This window comes from Anguilla anguilla, chromosome 2 (assembly GCF_013347855.1).
Source record: "Anguilla anguilla isolate fAngAng1 chromosome 2, fAngAng1.pri, whole genome shotgun sequence".
Lineage (NCBI taxonomy): Eukaryota > Metazoa > Chordata > Actinopteri > Anguilliformes > Anguillidae > Anguilla > Anguilla anguilla.
The window spans coordinates 69,936,313-69,956,312 of NC_049202.1; the positions used below are offsets into that span (position 1 = coordinate 69,936,313).

Consider the following 20,000-nt stretch of genomic DNA (forward strand, 5'->3'; position numbering starts at 1 on the left):
ATTCCCTAATTGCCGTTTCTACCCTCTTCCCAACGCTGCCGGCAGGGCTCTTGCCCCAACCCTCGAGAGTGCTTCGACAGTCGTCTGGTCTCCCCCACCTCTGCGGTCCAGCCCCTCCTTCGTCATTGCCTCCACCCTGCCCACATCTGTCACCACCTGCTGTTCCCCATCACCGCCACCCGGCCCCACCCATCATCTGAGCCACATCACAAATCTTATAAAACTGGCTGACATACTGCTCACCAGGCAGCACCCTGAGCCGACCAGAGGAGGATGGGTTTCCCCCTTGAGCTTGGTTCCTTCCAAGGTTTTTTCCCATCTGCCACAGGGAGTTTTTCCTTGCCACTGTTGCCTTAGGCTTGCTCCTGTGGGGGTTTAGGCCAGGGTTGTCTGCAAAGCGTATTGTGACATCTGCTGTAAAATACGCTATACAAATAAAATTTGATGGATTGATTGATTGATGTGCCAAACTCCTATCAAGGGTGACAAAGTAGAAAATGACATTTGTGGTAAAATGACAATGGCCACATGACATTTTTCAAGACCATATCCCTCAACCAAACATATACTGTTAAATGTCTTGGTGGCCTTGGTGGTAAAATGAATCCATACCCAATATGAAACATGATATCATTACAGTGAATTTTTTTTAAAGTACAGTTGAAATCATGTAAGAAGCACGGAGTATAAATGAAGCATAAGTGTTGTTCACGGTAACTGTAACATAGTAACAGGAATGATAAAAAACAATGACAATGCATTATTTAACAAAATGCTTAAAGCAGCTTTTTCAAGAGGATGTTTTCATAAGGAATACAAAACAGAACTCCTACAGACTTCAGTTCAAAGCATTAGAGGGGCTTTGATGGTGATGGTGGCAAGACAAGGTAAGTCAACCATGATGGCTTTTCAAAGAGTGCATTTGTCACCAGCACCCTGAGGGCATTTGCAGGTGTTGCACACCCAGTCTACAGTGCATCCATTATGTGACAACTGACTGATTGCAGCTCACTCATTGGGCTTGTGAAATACCTGTAGCAAGAGAAACTGCACTGCGACATGTGGAAAGCCATTTTACGTACAAAGGTGTAACCTAAAATGGATGACGGTGTGGTATGGTGGTTAGGGAACTCGGTTCGCAGACAGTCACACTACTCTGTAGCGAGAGAGAGAGAGAGAGAGAGAGAGATAGGGCTGGAGAGAGAGAGAGAGATAGGGAGAGGGAGGGAGAGGGAGGGAGAGAGAGAGAGAGCGACAGAGAGAGAAAGAGAGAGAGATAGGGCTGGAGAGAGAGAGAGAGAGATAGGGGGAGAGAGAGAGAGCGACAGAGAGAGAAAGAGAGAGACAGGAGGGGAGGGTGACATCAGTTCAGTTCAGTTTAGGTTTGAGTTTAATGTCTGCCCAGCTTTCAGCACTGCATGGAAATCAACTCAGTTTTAATACAGACCGACACGGTCACACGAAACTCATCAAAACTGCGCATATCTCACAGAAAAATTAAACAGGATGGCATTACAACAAGGACAAGTGGGTCACATCAGACAGTTACAAATTACACGCAATAAAGTAGACAGCGCGGTAACCCAAAAGCATTGGGTATGGCGTGATGAATCTTTCCGGAGATTGTGCTCTTCGTGGTCCCCGTGGAGAACCTGTTGATCCCCAAGGGCTTCCAGCTGAGGGGCTGCTGCGTTGCCGAGGGGAACCCGATAGAGTGCTCTGCATCATACGGCTCTCTCCCTTTGGGTGGCCCTAGACTCTCATTACAGCTCCAAAAAAGGTTAAACATGATCAAGTTCAGGGAACAAGGCAAAAGTGCCAACAATGGAGAGCATTACATTACATTACATTACAGGCATTTGGCCGACGCTCCAGAGCGACGTACAACAAAGTGTATAACCATAACCAGGAACAAGTATGACAAAACCCCTAGAGAGAAGTACCGGTCCAAGTGCAGGGAAGAACCGCATAGTTCAACTTGGACCCTGAAGGTTAAACTGATTAACACTAAACAACGAGAACGGCAACAACGCAGTCTATGGAAAAAATACAAGCAGTAGTTAAGACAGTTAATGCACCTAAGTCACCTATGAAACAGCTGCCTAGTTACAACCCTAAGCTTACAGTCATTTACAGGGGGGTAGGGAGGGATGGGGAGAGGTGCAGCCTGAAGAGGTGAGTCTTCAGTCGTCGTTTGAAATGGGTCAGTGTCTCAGCTGTTCTGACCTCCACAGGGAGGTCATTCCACCATCGTGGGGCCAGAACAGACAGGAGATGTGTTCTGGAAGTGCAGGTGCGAAGAGGGGGAGGTGCTAGGCGTCCTGAGGTAGCAGAACGGAGGGATCTGGCTGGCATGTAGGGTTTGAATATCTGGTGGAGGTATGCTGGGGCTGATCCCTTGACTGTCTGGTATGCTAGGACCAATGTTTTAAATTTGATGCAAGCTATAACAGGCAGCCAGTGGAGGGTAGTGAGCAAGGGAGTGACGTGGGAGTGTCTGGGGAGGTTGAAGACCAGATGAGCCGCAGCATTCTGGATGAGTTGCAGGGGTCTGGTGGCAGATGCCGGTAGTCCAGCCAGAAGAGAGTTGCAGTAGTCCAGGCGGGATAGAACCATTGCTTGGACCAGGAGCTGGGTTGAGTAGGTGGTGAGAAAGGGGCGGATTCTGCAGATGTTATACAGGAAAAATCTGCATGCCCGGCTTACTGCTACGATGTTCTTGGAGAGGGACAGCCTGTTGTCCATCACCACTCCGAGATTCTTGGCACAGGGTGATGATGTCACTAAGGTGTCCCCTAGGGAAATGGAAAAGTCGAGGAGGGGAGAGGATAGAGCAGGAATAAAGATTAGCTCCGTCTTTCCCGGGTTGAGCTTCAGGTGGTGATTGTCCATCCAGCTCTGTATGTCCCTCAGGCAAGCGGAGATGCGGGCGGGGACCTGTGTGTCCGATGGGGAGAAGGAGAGGAAGAGTTGCGTGTCGTCGGCATAGGAGTGATAGGACAAGCCATGGGCAGATATTTCAGCCAAGGGATCTGGTGTACAAAAAAGAGCGTGCATCGATATCCACTGTTGGGACTTGCCGTCACAAAGTCTCCTTGGACTGAACATTTTGAATGCGGGGGGAGGAGAATTATTGCTTTTATAAGTGGTTTTTTTTGTTGTTGTTGAAAAGCAGGCGAAAGAGTGCGATTCTATGGACGGACCGGAGCCGGAGTTTCCCCACCCACCTCTTTCAAAGCCACAACAAAGGGCCTGACGCTGTCGATGGGGCACCGCACAAGGTGGAGGACGACACAAAGAGAAATCAAACGCAGCACCCTGTTTACAGCAGTCACGTGTGCTCGACCTCGTTTGTCTCCTGTAATTTGAGCAGGCCGGTTTTGCTGTGCAGCAGGATTCCCACTGCGATGACCTAAATGAAGAGTTCTAAGCAAAGCTGATTCCTTCAGGAATTTCCACACTTCTTACCGGCAATTGTTTTTCCGACTTTTTATAGGGAAAAATTTCACTTTTTCAATTTCATTAATTGACATTACATAGTAACAAAGTGTACTGACAGACATTTTGGGTAATACCCTTATTTTTTTTGAATCAGCTGTGTTGCAAGTACAACTGAAATTATCTACACCGTATCTACAGACGTGAGGATATAATATAATAATGTAATACTTTGGGGAATGCATGTCTAGCTAATATAAAATCCGGAACTTTCACAAAAACTTTGAACAGCGGGAAAAATTAATCCAGTGCAAGGTTCACATTTCCAGGGGGAAAAAACCCCACTGGCATTGTCATAGTCATGGATTTACGCAGGATGCGAATGTTGGGTTGTAAGCCCGGTGATTCTGGTAATGGCTCAGTATTGCCCTCTGCTGGCAATATTAGAACTGCAGCTGTTGCTGGTCCTTCCCCAGCATCCACAAGCTGCCCGTGTTGACCTCATACTCAGGGCCTCCTGCTACAGTTAAAACGTCTGGCCAAAGACGTAGGGCAATCAGTCAGTGAAACTGACCATTAATTTCATAGTTGTTACAAGCCAGTCCATTTACATACTGTGTTTCTGGATTGATTAACCTACGGTATAAGAGACACTTTGAAAATTGGTTAAATCTTAACAGAGGTAATGTTTACACCAGGAAGAAGGCAACGGTTATGTTCCTGCAAACCAATAAATTAAAGGGCAATGTTTTTTCTCAACCCAAACATACATTATGTGACAAAAAGTACCTGGACCCCCCTTGGTCTGGGGCTGGTTTTCATGATTTTGGCTGATCTTGCCTACCTTCTTCAGACGGGAACCTTAAAAAGGAAGTCCTATAAGTTTCTTTACAACTTCCATAGCAAGTCTTTCTGTTGGGTAGTATGGTTTGCTGTGATTATATCTGTGTAGAGAGGAAGTAAGCTTAGCACTCAGTCTCTTTGCATGCCCTAAAACTGTCATTGGGGCTATTGTCAAAAGCCTAACGTTTGCCTGAAGTCAGAGGCAATCGATTCGATTCTAATGCCATGGGCGACATAGTTCAGGAGGTAAGACCGATTGTCTGGCAGTCGGAGGGTTGCCAGTTCAAACCCGCCCTGGGCATCAAAGTGTCCTTGAGCAAGACACCTAACCCCTAACTGCTCTGGCGAATGAGAGGCATCAATTGTAAAGCGCTTTGGATAAAAGCGCTATATAAATGAAGTCCATTTACCATTAATGCAAAACAGATTTTAGACACAAAGGAGGATGCAAAGGAATTGTTTATTGTAAAAATACAAATACATTTTAGGTAAATGTAGGCATGTTTTTTTTCCATTGGTGGTGGATGAAAGTATACAGAAAAATTATTGTTTTTTTGCTGAGAATTTTTCATCAGGTCAGCTGTGTGTGTGTGTGTGTGTGTGCATGTGTGTTTGTGTGTGTGTGAGAGAATGTGATATTAAGGATTATTATGACACCACCATCGAACCAGTATAACCTGATGCTCAATAACATGGTTCACAGAGACTATTATGGGACTGCTTTAAGCGGTACAATACAATACAATACAAACAAGCAACCACAGGGATAATAACACACAGAAACATTCTTGCAATGTTTTGCACACCAAATGTTCATGTCAAAACAGTAAATCTACAAAAATACAAATACATTTAAATCTAACTTATTCTACAAAAATACAAATACATTTAAATCTAACTTATTTTATCAGTTTTTCCAGAAAATATTTCTAGTTGAATTAATTTTAAACATTATTAGCTAACAGAATTTCATAAATTACTCTAAAAGGGACACCTGCTGATATGATTTTGTTCAGGAATGTCCACCTCTGCCACTCCTTGCATTGTTGGATGTTGATTCATGATTATAAAATTAATCTTCGTCAAGCAATTAAAAAGGTCTGTGATCAAATATAACTGAGTCACACAACTATGGTAAAACAAGGTAACTGTCCAAACTGGCTTCAGTACAACTCAAAGAAATATAATTAGAATTGTTATATACAATACAGAACATCAGACACCAAATGCAATGCTCACTTACTCACTTAGTTTCATAAAAATGCTAAGTTTGTGAAACGTGTTTGAAAGTTTGCTCATTTCCGAAAATAACGTAAATGTGTAGTTATAATATTCGCAGACACACGGTTACAATTATATTAAAATAAAATAAAGTCAGTTAAAAGTGCAGTACGTAAGTTTGTTTTCGAACACTTCTGTTAATATTTTGTTAAATTTCCTACACATCCCAAAAGATATCAACGAACTAAAAGGTCTATGAAAAAAACCAGGTCTCTCTGCCTGCTCTGAAATGAGCCACTCAAAATTTCACCGTGCCTGTACCCTAACAAACAATCGGGCAGTTCTCTGCCCTGCCTGCCGGTCAGACCTGTCGTGTGTTCACATTTGCTGCCACAGCAGACAGGGATGGCGGCGCTACACAGATAAGAGCAGAGCAGAGGTAACTTTACTGCAGAGAGCTAATGCTGAAGCCAGACCTCCAAACGACGCAAAACTCCGGTACTACCACGTCATCTTATGTTTTAAAAGCTTCAAAACTATATTTTACACTGAATTGGACATGGAGACATACAGTTCATGAAAGCCAAGATCATTGTACCAAGATCATGGGACAAACGGCAGCAGCTATGGTCTCTGCCGGCGTGCATGTGTTAAGAGGGAGGGTTAGCGTTAGGGTTAGGAAGGCTTCGGAAGGAGAGCTGAGGGGAGGGGTGGAATGTTTTTTTTTTTTTTTTTTCAAAATCTAGCTCTCTCTTTCTCATTTCTCCAAACTTACATACTGCATCTTTAAGCATGTGCAAGTGATTTGGAAAACACAACAAAATCTATGGCTGTAACCATTTCATTTCATTTCATTACATTACATTCATTTGGCAGATGCTTTTATCCAAAGCGACGTACAAAAAGTGCATTTCAAGGTTAAGGTTAACAATTATCACACAGTAACATGAAAATAGTCCGAAAATCACAAATCAGTAAAACAACTTTAAAAATTTTAACAATGAAATTAACACAAAATCAAGAGTGAAGGAAGGAATTGACAAAACTTGAAGAATGAGTCCTAAATATTACACTTTCCAAAGACCGTGACTTTGCTCTACAGCAGAAATATTAAAATATTCCTTTAGATCCTGTTTATAACCCCAGTTTTTTCATCCAAACTGGAATACACCTTAAAAGTTATAGGCCAGCGACACTGTTCCATTTGCAGACTAGCATGTGCTCTCATGTGAAATGCAGGCGAGCAGTATGGTAATATTGCACAGCGAGCATACTACTAGTGTTGGCAGGCTGCAGGTGTTAGACTGACTAGGGTTCACTCTTGCATGAGCTTAATGAATTTTACCCAAAGAACTGGACATCTTAAGGCACATTCAGGGCCCAGCTCACTGGTCTTTATTGTTTCTCAGGCACCTTGTTGCTCCTGCTGATTGTAATGCCATTAGCAACTGGTCCTTCGAAAGTAAAACCCAGGTAAAACTCAACATCCTCATTCTCATAAGGGATTGAATCTGAATTCAGAGCATGTATCATGAACGGCTTCTTTTGAGAGCCCTCAATGTAGACTCTGCCATCTTTTGTCCAACCTTGAACACGTTTCAGCATTGATTCAAGCTCTGGCATTTTCCACACATCTCCACTGAGCCATTTCATTCTCCTCTCTGACATTGAGAGAAGTTTGTTGAGCATTTCCATCTTGCTCTTGTGAACAATCTTACTCAGTCCTTTTCCTTTGCCCAGAAAGAAGTGAGTAAAAATTCTCTTTTCTTTTTGAGGTACAGCTTTCATTTTCTTGCAGTAGCTTTTTTTGAGACCATCCACAGCTGCCATGACGATTTCATATTTGGCATCTCTGTCTTCCTTGTTGTCATCATCTTCAGGCCAGAACAGCAGCGTTTGCAAAAAAAGAGCATCAGGCAAAAATTTACCTCTCTCTTTTCGGAACTGCTGGCTAAGATCCTGAAGGTCTTGAAGTGTTGCAAGCTTGGAAGAAGTTGCAGAAAGACAACCTAAGGCAATCTGGGAGGCTATGTATGTGACGATTTCTGTTATACGCTTTTCCCCAGAACAAACAGCAATGATCTGTTCTAACTGAGCATGGTTCTTTTTAGACAAGAGGGAAAAGATTGCAGACATGTTACCACCACCAAGTCTACAAATTTCCAGGTGCATCTTGATATCTTCGTTAAGTTCATCCAATGGTACCCCTCCAAAAAGTTTACCATAACAGGATGATCTTTTTGCTAGCCACTTTATTGGATTGTTTACCTTAATTTCAGAACAGTGTGATTCATCGTCTGAAGTGGTGCCAGTCTGGAAATAAGTCAGGTCTTCTGATATACTTTTAATGGCATCCCACATGTTTTTGTGAATGTTTTTCAGTTGGCTGTGGAAATTTATCCAGGGATATTTCACTGCCTCTGGAATGTGCTCTGTGAGCAGGTACTGCAGACACTCAGAACGGCCTTTCTCTCCTTTTGGAAACACGAGGAAAATTAGCTCCAAAAAATCAAATGCTAGGTCAACTTCTGAAAAGTAGCCTGAATTGTTCATGGTTCCTTGTTCCTTGTTGGCTGCTGCCTCACTTTCCCTGAAGCACTTCATTGCTTCTAGTGCCATTGCAATTGCATCCACAGTGTTTTCAGCGGTAACATTCTCGCTTTCGAGCAATTTGCATTTGGAATTGAACCATCTCTTGTACACCTGGCCTTTTGTGTCTAAGATAAAAGAATTGTTGGGCTTCTTTTTTTCTGCTACCTCTGCCCAGTACTTGGCTTTTTCGAACTTTTCTTCTGTGTAATGCAGTCGTGCAAGTTGCTGAGCAAAAAAGGCATCATCACCAAAACGCGAGTAGGCTTCCTCCAGAACTTTAACCGCCTTCTCTGTGGTTTCAGTCTTCCGAATGTGATCGATGAGAGGGGAAAATAAACTGTCACACTGATCACCTCTACTAATCTTGGTGCGCCTCATGCAAAGATCCCGCAAAAATCTGTGATAATCTTCTTTTCCAAAACTGTTTTCAAAAAGCACATCTTCTTGGAGGAGGTCTATGGCTACACTGCTCTGCTGCTCATCACTCCCTAACAGCTGGTGGAGAACTTCTTCAGCGACTAATGGATTAATCATCCGTATAAAACTGATGCGTGTCTTCTCATTTCTCAAGCGTATGAAAAGAAGTTTGGCTTGTTCACTTAATGATGACTCAAACAAGTGTCTTCTGAATCTATCACTGCATTTTCTCTCAGCTTCAGGTGTTTTCTTTAGATGCAAGAGAGCCTCACAATGAGACTGAGAGAGATAGGAGTTTTGAACGTGTGTGTTGAGTAAAGCCACAAAGAGAATAAGGCGAGTAACGACAGAAGAGTGGTCAATGCCTTTCAGCAAATCAGTGACAAATTTGGTAATGTACGTCCGCTCAAATTCTTTACTCATCAACACAAATATCAAGAGGTGGTCTGGTGGATGCTGTTCTTCAAGTTCAATCATTTTCCGTGCAAATTGTATCTTCTCATCAGGGGATAATTTGTGAATCACGGCAAAGTTCTGTAAAGGTGACTCCTTGCACATTTTTTCTGGGACACATGACTGTCGACAGCTCAGAAGTACAAAACACAGTGTTCCTTGACTGATTTTCTTGGCTTTCATGGCAACTTCCAATTCATTCCTCAGGCTGTCTAGATAGTCCTTCTCATAGTCTTCCACCAGGAGGAGTACAGGAAGACATTTCTGTGGGCCTTTTTCCTCATATTCACGCAGTTTTACAGCATGCTCTGCAACAACTGTCACTGGGAATGATGGCTTTACAACCGCGCATCTTAGACTTTTTCTGTTGTTCCACAGTACATGTCGTGCAACCGTGCTCCCACCACTTCCTGGTTCGTGGTATATATTGATGTTGTTGACAGGTCTTTGGTCCCTACTCCATCTGGGAGCGTCATTCAGAACTTTTGAAACTTCTTTATATGTGTCCCTTTGGATAAATTCTCCAACAAATTTATTTTCTGCAAGCCAAAAATTAATCCAGCGCACTTTACCACTGTAAAACTGCTTTTCAACATTTTCTCTCTCTTTAGCATCTTCGAAGACACTTGAGGAGTTGTCACACTGATCCACACCCAGGATCTCTAAGGAAGACATCCTTTCTTCTTCAGCGGTTTCAAGCAGACACAATGCATTACCGTGGGTAGGTAAATGCCTGGAATTCACAATGTGAGGCTGAATGCTTTGTATTGTGGCATTCACGTGGCTCATTTTCATCCCTGCAACACTCTTATTGTTTACAGTCTCTTGACTGCAAGACACCTGCGCATAGCCTGTCCATCTGCTGTGATTCTCTTCAGATTCTGAAATGCAAATGATGTCTCCATGGCCTTGCATCTCCGCATAGAACTCATAGAAAGTGTGAACCATTGGGAGTTCCACTGGTGAAGTGAGAAGAAAAATCACCAAAAAGGTGCCCCGGGGAAGAATTCGTTTACAGATCACTGACACTGCCTCCTTCAGAAGAGTCTTTTTCATTTGGATCCAGGTCATTTCATCACAGGGAGGTTCATTTCCCCGGTAGCCATTTCGTCCGTTGCAAAAAATCCAGCTTGCCTGTTCAAACAATTGCAGATGGTTTTCAAATGCACTGATGGTCATCTCACTAGGAATTGTGTAACTCTGCAGGAAATGCAGGTTTGCAGCATGATGATCAAGGTATTTATTGCAGAATCCAGACCGTTTAGAATCAGGGTCAAAGTCAAAGACACAGAATATCTTCATATTCACCAAGAAGTCAATGCAACTCAAATGCTCCCTTTCAAATTTGTTTGTAACAAGAATGTACCACTGGTCTTTGTCTATGACTTTTTTTCCACCAGTCACTAACATCTTCAATTTCCTTCCAAGGTCTTGCAAGACATCAGGTGTGCCGAATAGATAAGACTGTTCAGCCTTTTCTCTCATTGCATCTCTGTCTTTCACACGCTGGTAGAACATATTCTGCTCACTAACTGGTTCTGTATTAGCCCCTTTTCTCTGATAGATTGTTTCCTTTTCAAACTCAACCTTTTTAGACGTTTCCGTAAAATTTGGTAGACGGACAGGGTAAACTTTGTTTCTCACAATGCTTACTTCAGGCACGATGTCAACTTCTATGACATAATGTTCAGTGCAGTTTGCAACCTTTATGAACTCTGGTTCGCGGATGCACATTCGCACATGTTCACTAATCAGCTTTGAAAAACTTCTTTCTATGTGATCAAATGCATCAATGTACATGTCTTTCTCCTTCACAGGAACACCTATCACCTCACCATGCACATGGCCACTGTTACCTTTACTGTCCATCACCCCAAAATGTATGGTACCATTTGATCGCATATTCATGCACGCAGAGCCAAATTTAAAAACCTCTCTAGCAAACTTGGCCTGCAGCCTTTCACGGGATAATGTAGCTGCTGTGGCGAATGATTTGTATTCATGACAAGGTGTGATAAGGTCAGAAACACCAGATTCAGGCTGCAGTACACTGTGTTGCAAGTATGTAAATTCGGAACCCTTCTCGCCTATGGGCCGTGGTTTACAGTCCCTCTTCGTGGATAGCACACTCACTGACTGTTCCTGACTTTGTGACTCTGCACCGGTAGGGACTTGGGTTGCTCCAGCATCAGTGTCCTGTTTGTCTACCGTTTGCTGCTTCTTCTGATCTCTACCTTGTTTCTTTTCCAGGGCTTTTTGAGGTTCCTGGACTCGTAAAGACTCTACTAGCTTATTTCTTTTTTGGATGATCACGTGAGCCTTCCCTGATTTCATTCCAATTTGTTCTGTCAGATAGCTTTGTGTTAGTTCCAGGAGAACTTGTCCATCAACTTCCTCCTCTTTCATTTTCTCAATGAAGTTCTCATTCACTCTTATTGACTTTAACCAGGAGCTGACATCACATTCCTTCCATTCTTCAATTGGTTGGCAGTTACGTTCTTCCGCTTTGTAATAAAAACACAAAAACGCTTTTTTAAACATTGTGAAAATTAGCTTGTTTGGGCAGCATTTATTATTTATGAAATTACCCTAAAGTCCAATAGGAACTATAGAAAAAGCAGGGTAATTGTAATGCAATGACATTTTCCACACTTACTCATTGTGAAGAGAGTGCTGGTGTTATCTTTCGGAGGCAGAACACAGGACAAAGTTTCATGTACAGAGCTCCATCAATCTGTAGAGAAAAAAAACATTATTTGCATGATATTTATGAGGCCATTTCATCAGGGGTATGTGTGTGTAGCTTACATGTTGATTTTTCGAATTTTGCAAAGTAAACATGGCATAAGATAAGTTTATAAACGCGCCAAGTAGCAGGTTTTAGCCGATGTTAAGGGTTAACCAGAACACCAGCACTCGTCACTGATGGGCAGAGCTTGACACGCCCTGCTGAAAATTCCAGTTTAACGCAGCTGGTTTAAGATGCGTTTTTGACACTTCTGGTCCACCAGTTTTACCACCAGCCTACTCTACTAGCTTAACCAGCTTTGTCCACCTGGAGACTAGCTTTGACCAGCCACAGACCAGCTAGAAGTGTTGAAAACACATCTTAAACCATCTTAGAATCCCAGCTGGAATTTTCATTAGGGATCCCTGCCCGACCCGCTTGATCCCACTGATTCCCACATTCTTTTCAGCCGGAGCCCGACCAGAGCCCGCGTGTCGCAGCGTTTTGAAAGCACAGTCCGATATGCACCCAACGTCGGTCACGCTAATCTGCACTTGGTAAAAGCTTGGTTAAACATCTACACTTAAAATCTGTACAACGGAAAAAATCCTCCTGGCATGTCTCTTGTTGGAAAAAATCGTCGTCAAACCTAATTAGACTAGGCCTACTAGCGTTTCCCCAGTAGGCTGTAGCATGTTGTAGGCTACACAAATAATGCTTAATTTAATTTGTATAACACCACATCCGAATGATAACCTACTGTAAAATAGACTCTGGTTTATAAAGTGCAGGCTAATTTTCCACGGCTGGAATCAAATAAATGTAAAAGACAATCGGGAGCCAACATTAGCATCGTCTATACCAGAACCGCACAAACTGTTAACAGATTTTACTCACCTTGTTATGGGAAACGTCGACCTGGAGTAGCCTACATGCTAATTTTTCTAATGCCGCAGAAAAAACATAGCATAAGTAGCAATTATTAGCCGATGCTAAGAGCTGGCCACTTCTAATAAACTAAAGTTGCCAAGTTCACCGGAAATCTAAGACATTAGGACAGACAAGGTCATTGTTTTTCATTTTTGTTTAAAACTCCAAGAGAATATCAGCATTCGACAATTTAATAGTAATCGCAGTGACATCCTTTATCTCAGTAGGCATAAAAACAGAAACAATCTTGAATCAAGCAAAAAAAAAAAAAAAAAAAAAACACGAACCGGAGATTTCTTCTAGCGTCGCGACTTTAGGCCAGAAATGTCTGTGGTCTAGTATGCGGTATACTTCGATTTCTTGAGACACACACCTTTCCCAGAAAAGTTCAGCCCGACCGCGCCCTTTCAACTGAAGCCTGACCAGAGTCCGTGGGTGGTTGCAGCACGTCCTGCTTTGAACCGTACTTTAATAAATGTCAGAACAGAAGACACACCCTGGTTTGCGATAGCTATCTTCGATGTCCTTTTTGAAAAAAATGCAATTGATGTCTGGGTCCGATCAGTGGATGATGCACGGCTATGGAAATAAATCTGTTTCACCAGATGTTGCATTTTAAATGCCTTTAAATTTCTGCAGTATGCGTATGCAGTGCAGCTACTGTGGCCTACGTCATTACGTTGTTGTGGTCTGTTTCACAGCTAGGCTACCGCAGAAGCTGAGTATCACCAAAATCCTGCTTGTAACACGCGATCCTGAGGTTGATCCTGTGATCCTGAGAAAGAATATCCAATATCCAATCAGTATTGATAGCTACACCTCGGTACCTAGATTGTCGAACTACGTCACACAAAACATGTAAGGTTAGCAATTGTACAAGCACAACAAATATCATGATCCTATAAAATTTTAATTAAAAGAAGTTTGAAAACACATGGATTTAAACAAAGAGTTTGCTCATTTATTTTGGATCTCAGCAGTTTGCATGTTATATTTCGGGGAGCGTAAAAAAGTAAACATCTATAAGCAAAGATGTGAGAGGGAAAAAAAATAACACCGCTAAAAACATCTGAGAGCTTCTAATACCATTTGAAAAGCAAAATTGAAAAAATGAAATCCATTACAAAATAATTAGCAAAAAAGACATTTGAAAATCTCTTCCTCTTTAATACAAAATATACATTAGATGCTATACCGTGATTTGTTAATGCACCCCCAATCCCCCCCCCCCCCCCCCACCCACCACCCCGTCCGCTATCCAACTCAATTTTTTTTTCTTTGCGTTTCATTGAATAAAATCATTCAGTGGAAAACTGCTTCTAATAGCAGACACCAAAAAGGAGTAAAATTCTTCCTGAAGTATCATGTTCAAGTATTTCCTTTCTGGATGGCAGTGTGAATCCTGGGTGTGAAAACGACACATCAATACATTAATACACCTTCGTCGTTATGGTGACCTGCAGACTGGGAATGAAAAACAAACAGCACACCCTGGCCCCAGAGATAATTACAGTTTTGACATAAAACAAGGCCATTACTATACAGATTTAAGAAAAAAAAACGTTGGAAAGGTCAAAAAACAGCCAAGAGATAATACACGTTTGGCATAATGTTTTAAAACACCATCAGACATGATATCTTTCTTGTATGGGGCAGAATCAAACAAACACACAAAGCAGTACACTTCACACTTAAATTTCATATTCACACACTTTCATATTCACTTTTTTTCATACTCTATATTTCAGCAGAATACCCCTGCACATGTATTTCACAGTGAGGTCTATCCGTTTGCTACAAGCACAGCTTACAGCAAAGATGTTCATTGTATACTTAAATTTTATATACTGTAAATCCCTTTAAAAATAATTTTAACCTACTATTTACCTACTGAGGCGAAGATGTGGCACTTCATTATGCACTTGCCTCATAGCAGCAGTAGATACGTGCCTTTAAACACTACAAGCCCGGAAGCCTGCCATCAGTTTGCACTAATAAACTGTGCTTTTATGATTATCAACCGTGATGTTGAATCTCCCGAAGCCATGTCACATGGTGCCACACACGAGCTGTATAGACAACTGATAAAACCTCACGGGAGGGAGGATCATTACATCTGCCCAAAATCTAAAAAACAAAAACAAAAACAAAACAAAAGAAAAAAAAAAAAAAAACTAACAAAACAACAGTTACCCAATAATAAATTAGCAACCTTTGGAATTTAAACCTTTCACAAACACTCCCTGTACCATAAAATTCCTCATGTTGAAGGCCGGTTCAAAGTTATGTTCCATGCGGACGGGCAAGGACTGCCACTGGAGTTTCCGTAGGTGGATGCAAAAGCAGTGTAACTGGAGGGTATAAGGAACTCCGGCCACAGCCGACGATCCTTTTAAATCAGAATCAAACGCTACGGCATGCCCAGAACGCTCCACGGCTTCACCGAGAAAAACACTTAAAACTGCACAGAACGGCTGCGGCTGTTTGCTGAAGCGAAGTTTAGGACACCTCGGGCGCCACCACAATTTTTTTTGGGGGGGGGCGGGCAGGTGAGTGGGTTTACAGTGAGTTAGCCAAAAAATACGAAACGTTTGAAATATGAGACGTACGCACAGTCCCATGGGAGAGGCACTGAAAGCACGGGGCCCCCCCCCGCACAGACAGACCGCTCCAACCGCCCTGGGCCTGAGGGTCGTTTCTCCGGCTCCACGGAGAGCCGTTTAGCACGCAGCAAAGGCACTTGGGAAGGGTGAGGCGCCCTCCGGTGGTGAGGTCCGAGCACTGCAGGCTCTTCTCTCACCAGCACGGTGGAGGACGGCCAGCCCTGGAATGTGTTCACCTCTTAAGGCAAGAAGTTGCAAAGCCAAGCCCAACCGACACCCCCCCGCCCCCCCCACACACAAACATGTCCGTCTCTCACACGGAGTCCATGTGCGGGGGCTCCTCTGGCAGTTTGAACTGCGCGGGATCTGGTGGGGGGGAATGGATTTGTGTGTGGGGAGGCTGGATTTGTGTAGGAGGGGGTGGGGTTTGTGTGGGTGGAGGCTGGCTTTGTGTAGGAGGGGGCGGGGCTTGTGTGGGTGGAGGCTGGATTTGTGTGGGTGGAGGCTGGCTTTGTGTAGGAGGGGGCGGGGTTTGTGTGGGTGGAGGCTGGATTTGTGTGGGTGGAGGCTGGCTTTGTGTAGGAGGGGGCGGGGTTTGTGTGGGTGGAGGCTGGATTTGTGTAGGAGGGGGCGTGGTTTGTACGGAAGGGGGCGGGGGCTCTGCAGGAGGGGGCAGGGTTTGTGCAGGAGCAGGTAGGAGCACGGTTTGTGCAGGAGGGGGCGAGTTTTGTGTGGAAGGGGGCAGGGTTTGTGTGGGAGGGGGCGGGATTTGTGCAGGAGGGGGCGGGGTTAGTGCAGAAGGGGGCAGGGTTTGTGCAGGAGGGGGCGGGGTTTGTGCAGAAGGAGGCGGGGGCTGTGCGGAAGGGGCTGGGGCATGTGTAGGAGGGGGCAGGGTTTGTGCGGGATGGGGCGGGGTTTGTGCAGGAGGGGGAGGGGTCTGTATGGGCAGGGGCGGGGTTTGTGTAGTAGGGGGCGGGGTTTGTGCAGGAGGGGGCGGGGTCTGTACGGGCAGGGGCGGGGTTTGTGCAGGAGGGGGCGGGGTCTGTACGGGCGGGGGCGGGGTTTGCACGGGGGTCCCTCTGTAGTGGTAGTAAGGCAGGAAGAGCCGCTCGTGCGCGCAGGTGTGCATGGCCCGGTAGGTGTGCTGCAGCAGGTGGGGGAAGCGGGAGGTGAAGTAGCACACGAAGCCGTCGGGGATGGAGCCCAGCGTCTCCTGCACGGCGGCCGGCAGCTCCCGGTAGTGGTGCTTCTGCAGGGAGGGAAACGGCATCAGAGCACCGCTCGACACGGCCCGCCCCACAGAGCACAGACACGCACACATCGACCTTCACATGGGGCGGAAAGAGGAAGCTCGCCACCAATGAGAACGCTCAGGTCAAAACTCTAATCGTGACCACAAAGGCCGCTGCAGTCAGCACATAGAAGCTTGCCTTATTCCTCATGGCTCGGAGCAGGTCTCGGACCGATCCGCCTTTATACGAACGGAACTTGCGCAGATCTGCCGGGGAAGAACAAAAAAAAAAAAACAGATCACTGAAAGTCATTGACAAATACGGAAGAATATGCATGAAAAATGTAATTCAGAATATGATCTAGTAATATCAGGACTGCACAGTGGAGCACAGGTAGCGCGCAGGGCGTGACCGCAGTGCCACAGAGCTGCTTAGCCAGCATTAATGACACCAACGCCTACCTGTCTGTAAGGGGACGGTGATGTTCTCCCTCCAGTCCCCCTGCACCACCGCCCGCCCCCCTCTCTCCAGCTGTCGGATGATTGGTCCGTCCAGCGGCTCCTTCTCTATCCGGTCGCTCACGTCCTGCGGGGAACGCACGGCACCCGAAATGAGTCGGATAAACAAAGCCCCACAGGGCAGCATATCCACTGTGTGTGAGAGAGAGAGGGAGGGAGAGAGAGGGGGAGGGAGAGAGAGAGAGAAAGAGGGAGAGGAAGAGAGAGAGAGATAGAGAGAGAGGGAGAGGAGGAAGGAGAAGGAGAGAGAGAGAAAGAGAGAAAAGGAAAGGGAGAGAGGGAGGGAGAGAGATAGAAAAGGAGAGAGAGGGAGAGGGGATGGGGAGAGAGATGGGAGAAGGAGGGGGGGAGAGAGAGAGATAAGGAGAGAAGGAGAGAGAGGGGGAGAGGAGGAGAGAGGGATAGAGAGAGGGAGAGCGAGAGAGAGAGATAGAGGGAGAGAGAGAGAGGGAGAGATAGGGGGAGAAAGAGAGAGAGAGAGGGGGTGAGGGAGAGAGAGACAGACCTGGAAGAACTGCAGCTGCTTCTCCAGGCCCCAGAAAAAGGGGTGCTTGAGCACGCTCTCTGCAGACGGCCTCTTCTGGGGCTCCATGCTCAGCATCTGCAGAATCAGGTCTGTGGCCACGATGCCTTCTGCGCAGAAGAGAGCCCAATGATCAGCATCACTAACCACGGAGGGGACGCCGCTCACTCGCCGTCATCCCCAACGAGTGAAAGGGTGAGAATTCAGAAATGCAGTTCAGCGGACTACACGCGCTGCGATTCACCACATACTCCCAGAGGGCTGCGTGGGAAACCTCGCTGGCGGACCGATGGTCATCGCTCTCTTAAGTGAATGAACGCGGCCCTGTCGGCTTTCATCCATCTTTCTTCCTTAATCGTGCCTGACGTGGTAGTAAACACCCAAACTTCAGAGGTCAGAGGTCACGTGACACACTTCCCGGAGAGAACATAACCGGTTATATCCACGGAGTGTTAGACAGGCAATCAGCAGCAAGGCAACACACACGATTGGACAGAAGCTGTATGACCTTGCAGCTGATTGGCTGCCTTATAAACACCCAACAGATATCAGTGGTGGTTTTCTTTCTTCCCAGAAGCATTTTTTTTTTTACCAGGCCTGTGAAGTTAGGAATTTTGCTACCGCATCAGGTATCATGAAAATAAATAAAAAGATGAAAGAAAGCAAACAGAACGACTGTTATTACACTTAAAAAAAAAAAAAAAAAAAAAAAAACCTTTGATACCGTCTATATCAGGGATCAGCAACTCACGGTCCTCGAGGGCCGAGAACTGCTGGTTTTCCACCCTCCCTTTGCCTGGGAGTCGGGTGTGAAGACAGTCCGGCCAATCAGTAGCACTAATTACCCGGGAGAAAAGAAAACCAGGGGCTGGATTTGGAATCGAGGGCCAGAGTTGATGATCCCTGGTCTATATGATTTATCACGCAGTACTACATACACTACTCAACTCATGCCAGGGTACAGGAAGCAAAAAAATTAGACTGTGAGAAATGAAGAAGTGACCTCACCGTGCCGGTCCGTCTGAAGGTGCTCCAGGCTGTAGGCGCCCAGGAGGATGTTGGCCTGCCGCTGCAGGGACTTGCCGAAGGGGTGGCGGCCTTGCGACACCACGTAGTAAAACACGCAGCCCGCGGAGAAGATGTCCACGGCGCACGTCTGCACGAGCACAGGGGGTTCAGTTCATCTCAATGCTGTTACTGTTCAGGGTTCATACACTTTTTCACCAATGACTTCTCCACAACCTTTAACTGAATTTCCATGACCAAAACAAATGACTTCATCTCAGCGGGACGATTTAAAATTATTTATTGTAACACTAAGTAAAATTAGGTCTGCATCTGAAACATATGGTGCCTCTCTATAAATAAACACCAGACAGACACACTTAGATACATATAGTTTAACATTTTTGTCAATGTCTCAAACAGGGCTCGAAATTGCGACCATTTTGGTCGCATATGCTCCCGAAATTTAATCTGTGCGACCTCGAAATATAATTGGGAGCATTTGTGCGAGTGCAAATAATTGTTGTGGTGCGACCTTTTTCTTTTTTCTTTTTCCAGTCGAACGTCTCTTTCTCTGTACATTCGCTAGTTAGTACAGTCAGTATGTGCCTGGTGAGATGACGGTGACCCTTCTAACCAATCGTGAGCTTGACATTCTTACCTTTAATGCTGATTTAACTGGTTAATATTAGCCTTCAATCACTCCCTTTCGCTGCACTCCACTGTCACGCGACACAGAGAGCTAACGAGTTAACTAATGTTACCTGAAGACAAAAGTTTATGTTCAATTTATTAGCGTTATTGAAAGCTGAAAACTTGAAGCGAACATTTTTTTTGAAACGTTAACGTAGTGTTTTGTGTAGCAACCCGGTTGAAACAGCTACTGGTGGTTGATTTAATTAGCGGTATTAATGTGACGAGAAGCGCCTTGACGTTTGAATGCATAACACGCAATTCCTTGAAGAGTCGACACATTTTAGGCGTGACAGTTTAACTGTTACTTGTAAACCGTACTGTTATATTGTCGTTTTTTATCAATAAAAAAAACTATTGCATATTGTTGGTGCTCCTTACATTTTGGTGGGTGCTCCTAACTTTTTGAAGTTGGGAGCACCAGTGCTACCAAGTTAAAAAGTTAATTTCGAGCCCTAATATATTATTGAATTATTATTACTTCCCTGGCATATTGTCGGCACAGTAGGGCCTACGTTTACTAACTGCTACATTAGCAGAAGCGTGCCTGTTGGGCGTGCCAGTAAATAGACGGAGCCAGACCGAATTAACTTCTCACACCACCAAAATACCGCGAAGGTTACGTGCCAATTTACGTTTTATTACTATACATACTATTTTTATGATAGGATTAATTAGTAATTATATTTTATGCAACTTTAGCTATATTTCCATTACTTTTCAAAAAATATTATTTTCAATAACTTTTCCAGGGCCTGGAAATTGCATTTTAAATTTCAATGACTTTTCCAGGTTTTTCATGAC

The 20,000-nt window shown here is 44.6% G+C and overlaps 2 protein-coding genes across 3 annotated transcripts in view; both read right to left on the minus strand.

Moving 5' to 3' along the window:
- Positions 1–6,201: 6,201 nt before the first annotated feature.
- Positions 6,202–12,948, minus strand: LOC118220918 (sterile alpha motif domain-containing protein 9-like). Of its 2 annotated transcripts, none has more exons than XM_035405376.1 (3): positions 12,910–12,948; positions 11,621–11,698; positions 6,202–11,468 (listed from the first exon to the last, which is right to left on the minus strand). In XM_035405376.1, exons 2-3 carry the CDS (start codon positions 11,622–11,624, stop codon positions 6,898–6,900), a joined length of 4,575 nt encoding a protein of 1,524 aa, XP_035261267.1. In that variant the 5' UTR covers positions 11,625–11,698; positions 12,910–12,948; the 3' UTR covers positions 6,202–6,897. The 2 variants fall into 2 exon arrangements, with proteins under 2 accessions (XP_035261267.1, XP_035261268.1); XM_035405377.1 differs by lacking the exon at positions 12,910–12,948 and adding an exon at positions 12,590–12,707.
- A 3,277-nt stretch (positions 12,949–16,225) lies between these two features.
- LOC118216823 (serine/threonine-protein kinase/endoribonuclease IRE1-like) overlaps positions 16,226–20,000 on the minus strand; it is a gene marked incomplete at its 3' end in the record, with an annotated part of 28,151 nt that continues 24,376 nt past the window's right edge. Inside the window, exons 18-22 of the mRNA XM_035398355.1 lie at positions 18,507–18,654; positions 17,481–17,608; positions 16,919–17,042; positions 16,656–16,723; positions 16,226–16,474 (exon numbers count right to left, since the gene is read on the minus strand). Of these exons, the coding sequence (XP_035254246.1) occupies positions 16,226–16,474; positions 16,656–16,723; positions 16,919–17,042; positions 17,481–17,608; positions 18,507–18,654 (717 nt within the window). The remainder of the gene's footprint in view (positions 16,475–16,655; positions 16,724–16,918; positions 17,043–17,480; positions 17,609–18,506; positions 18,655–20,000) is intronic.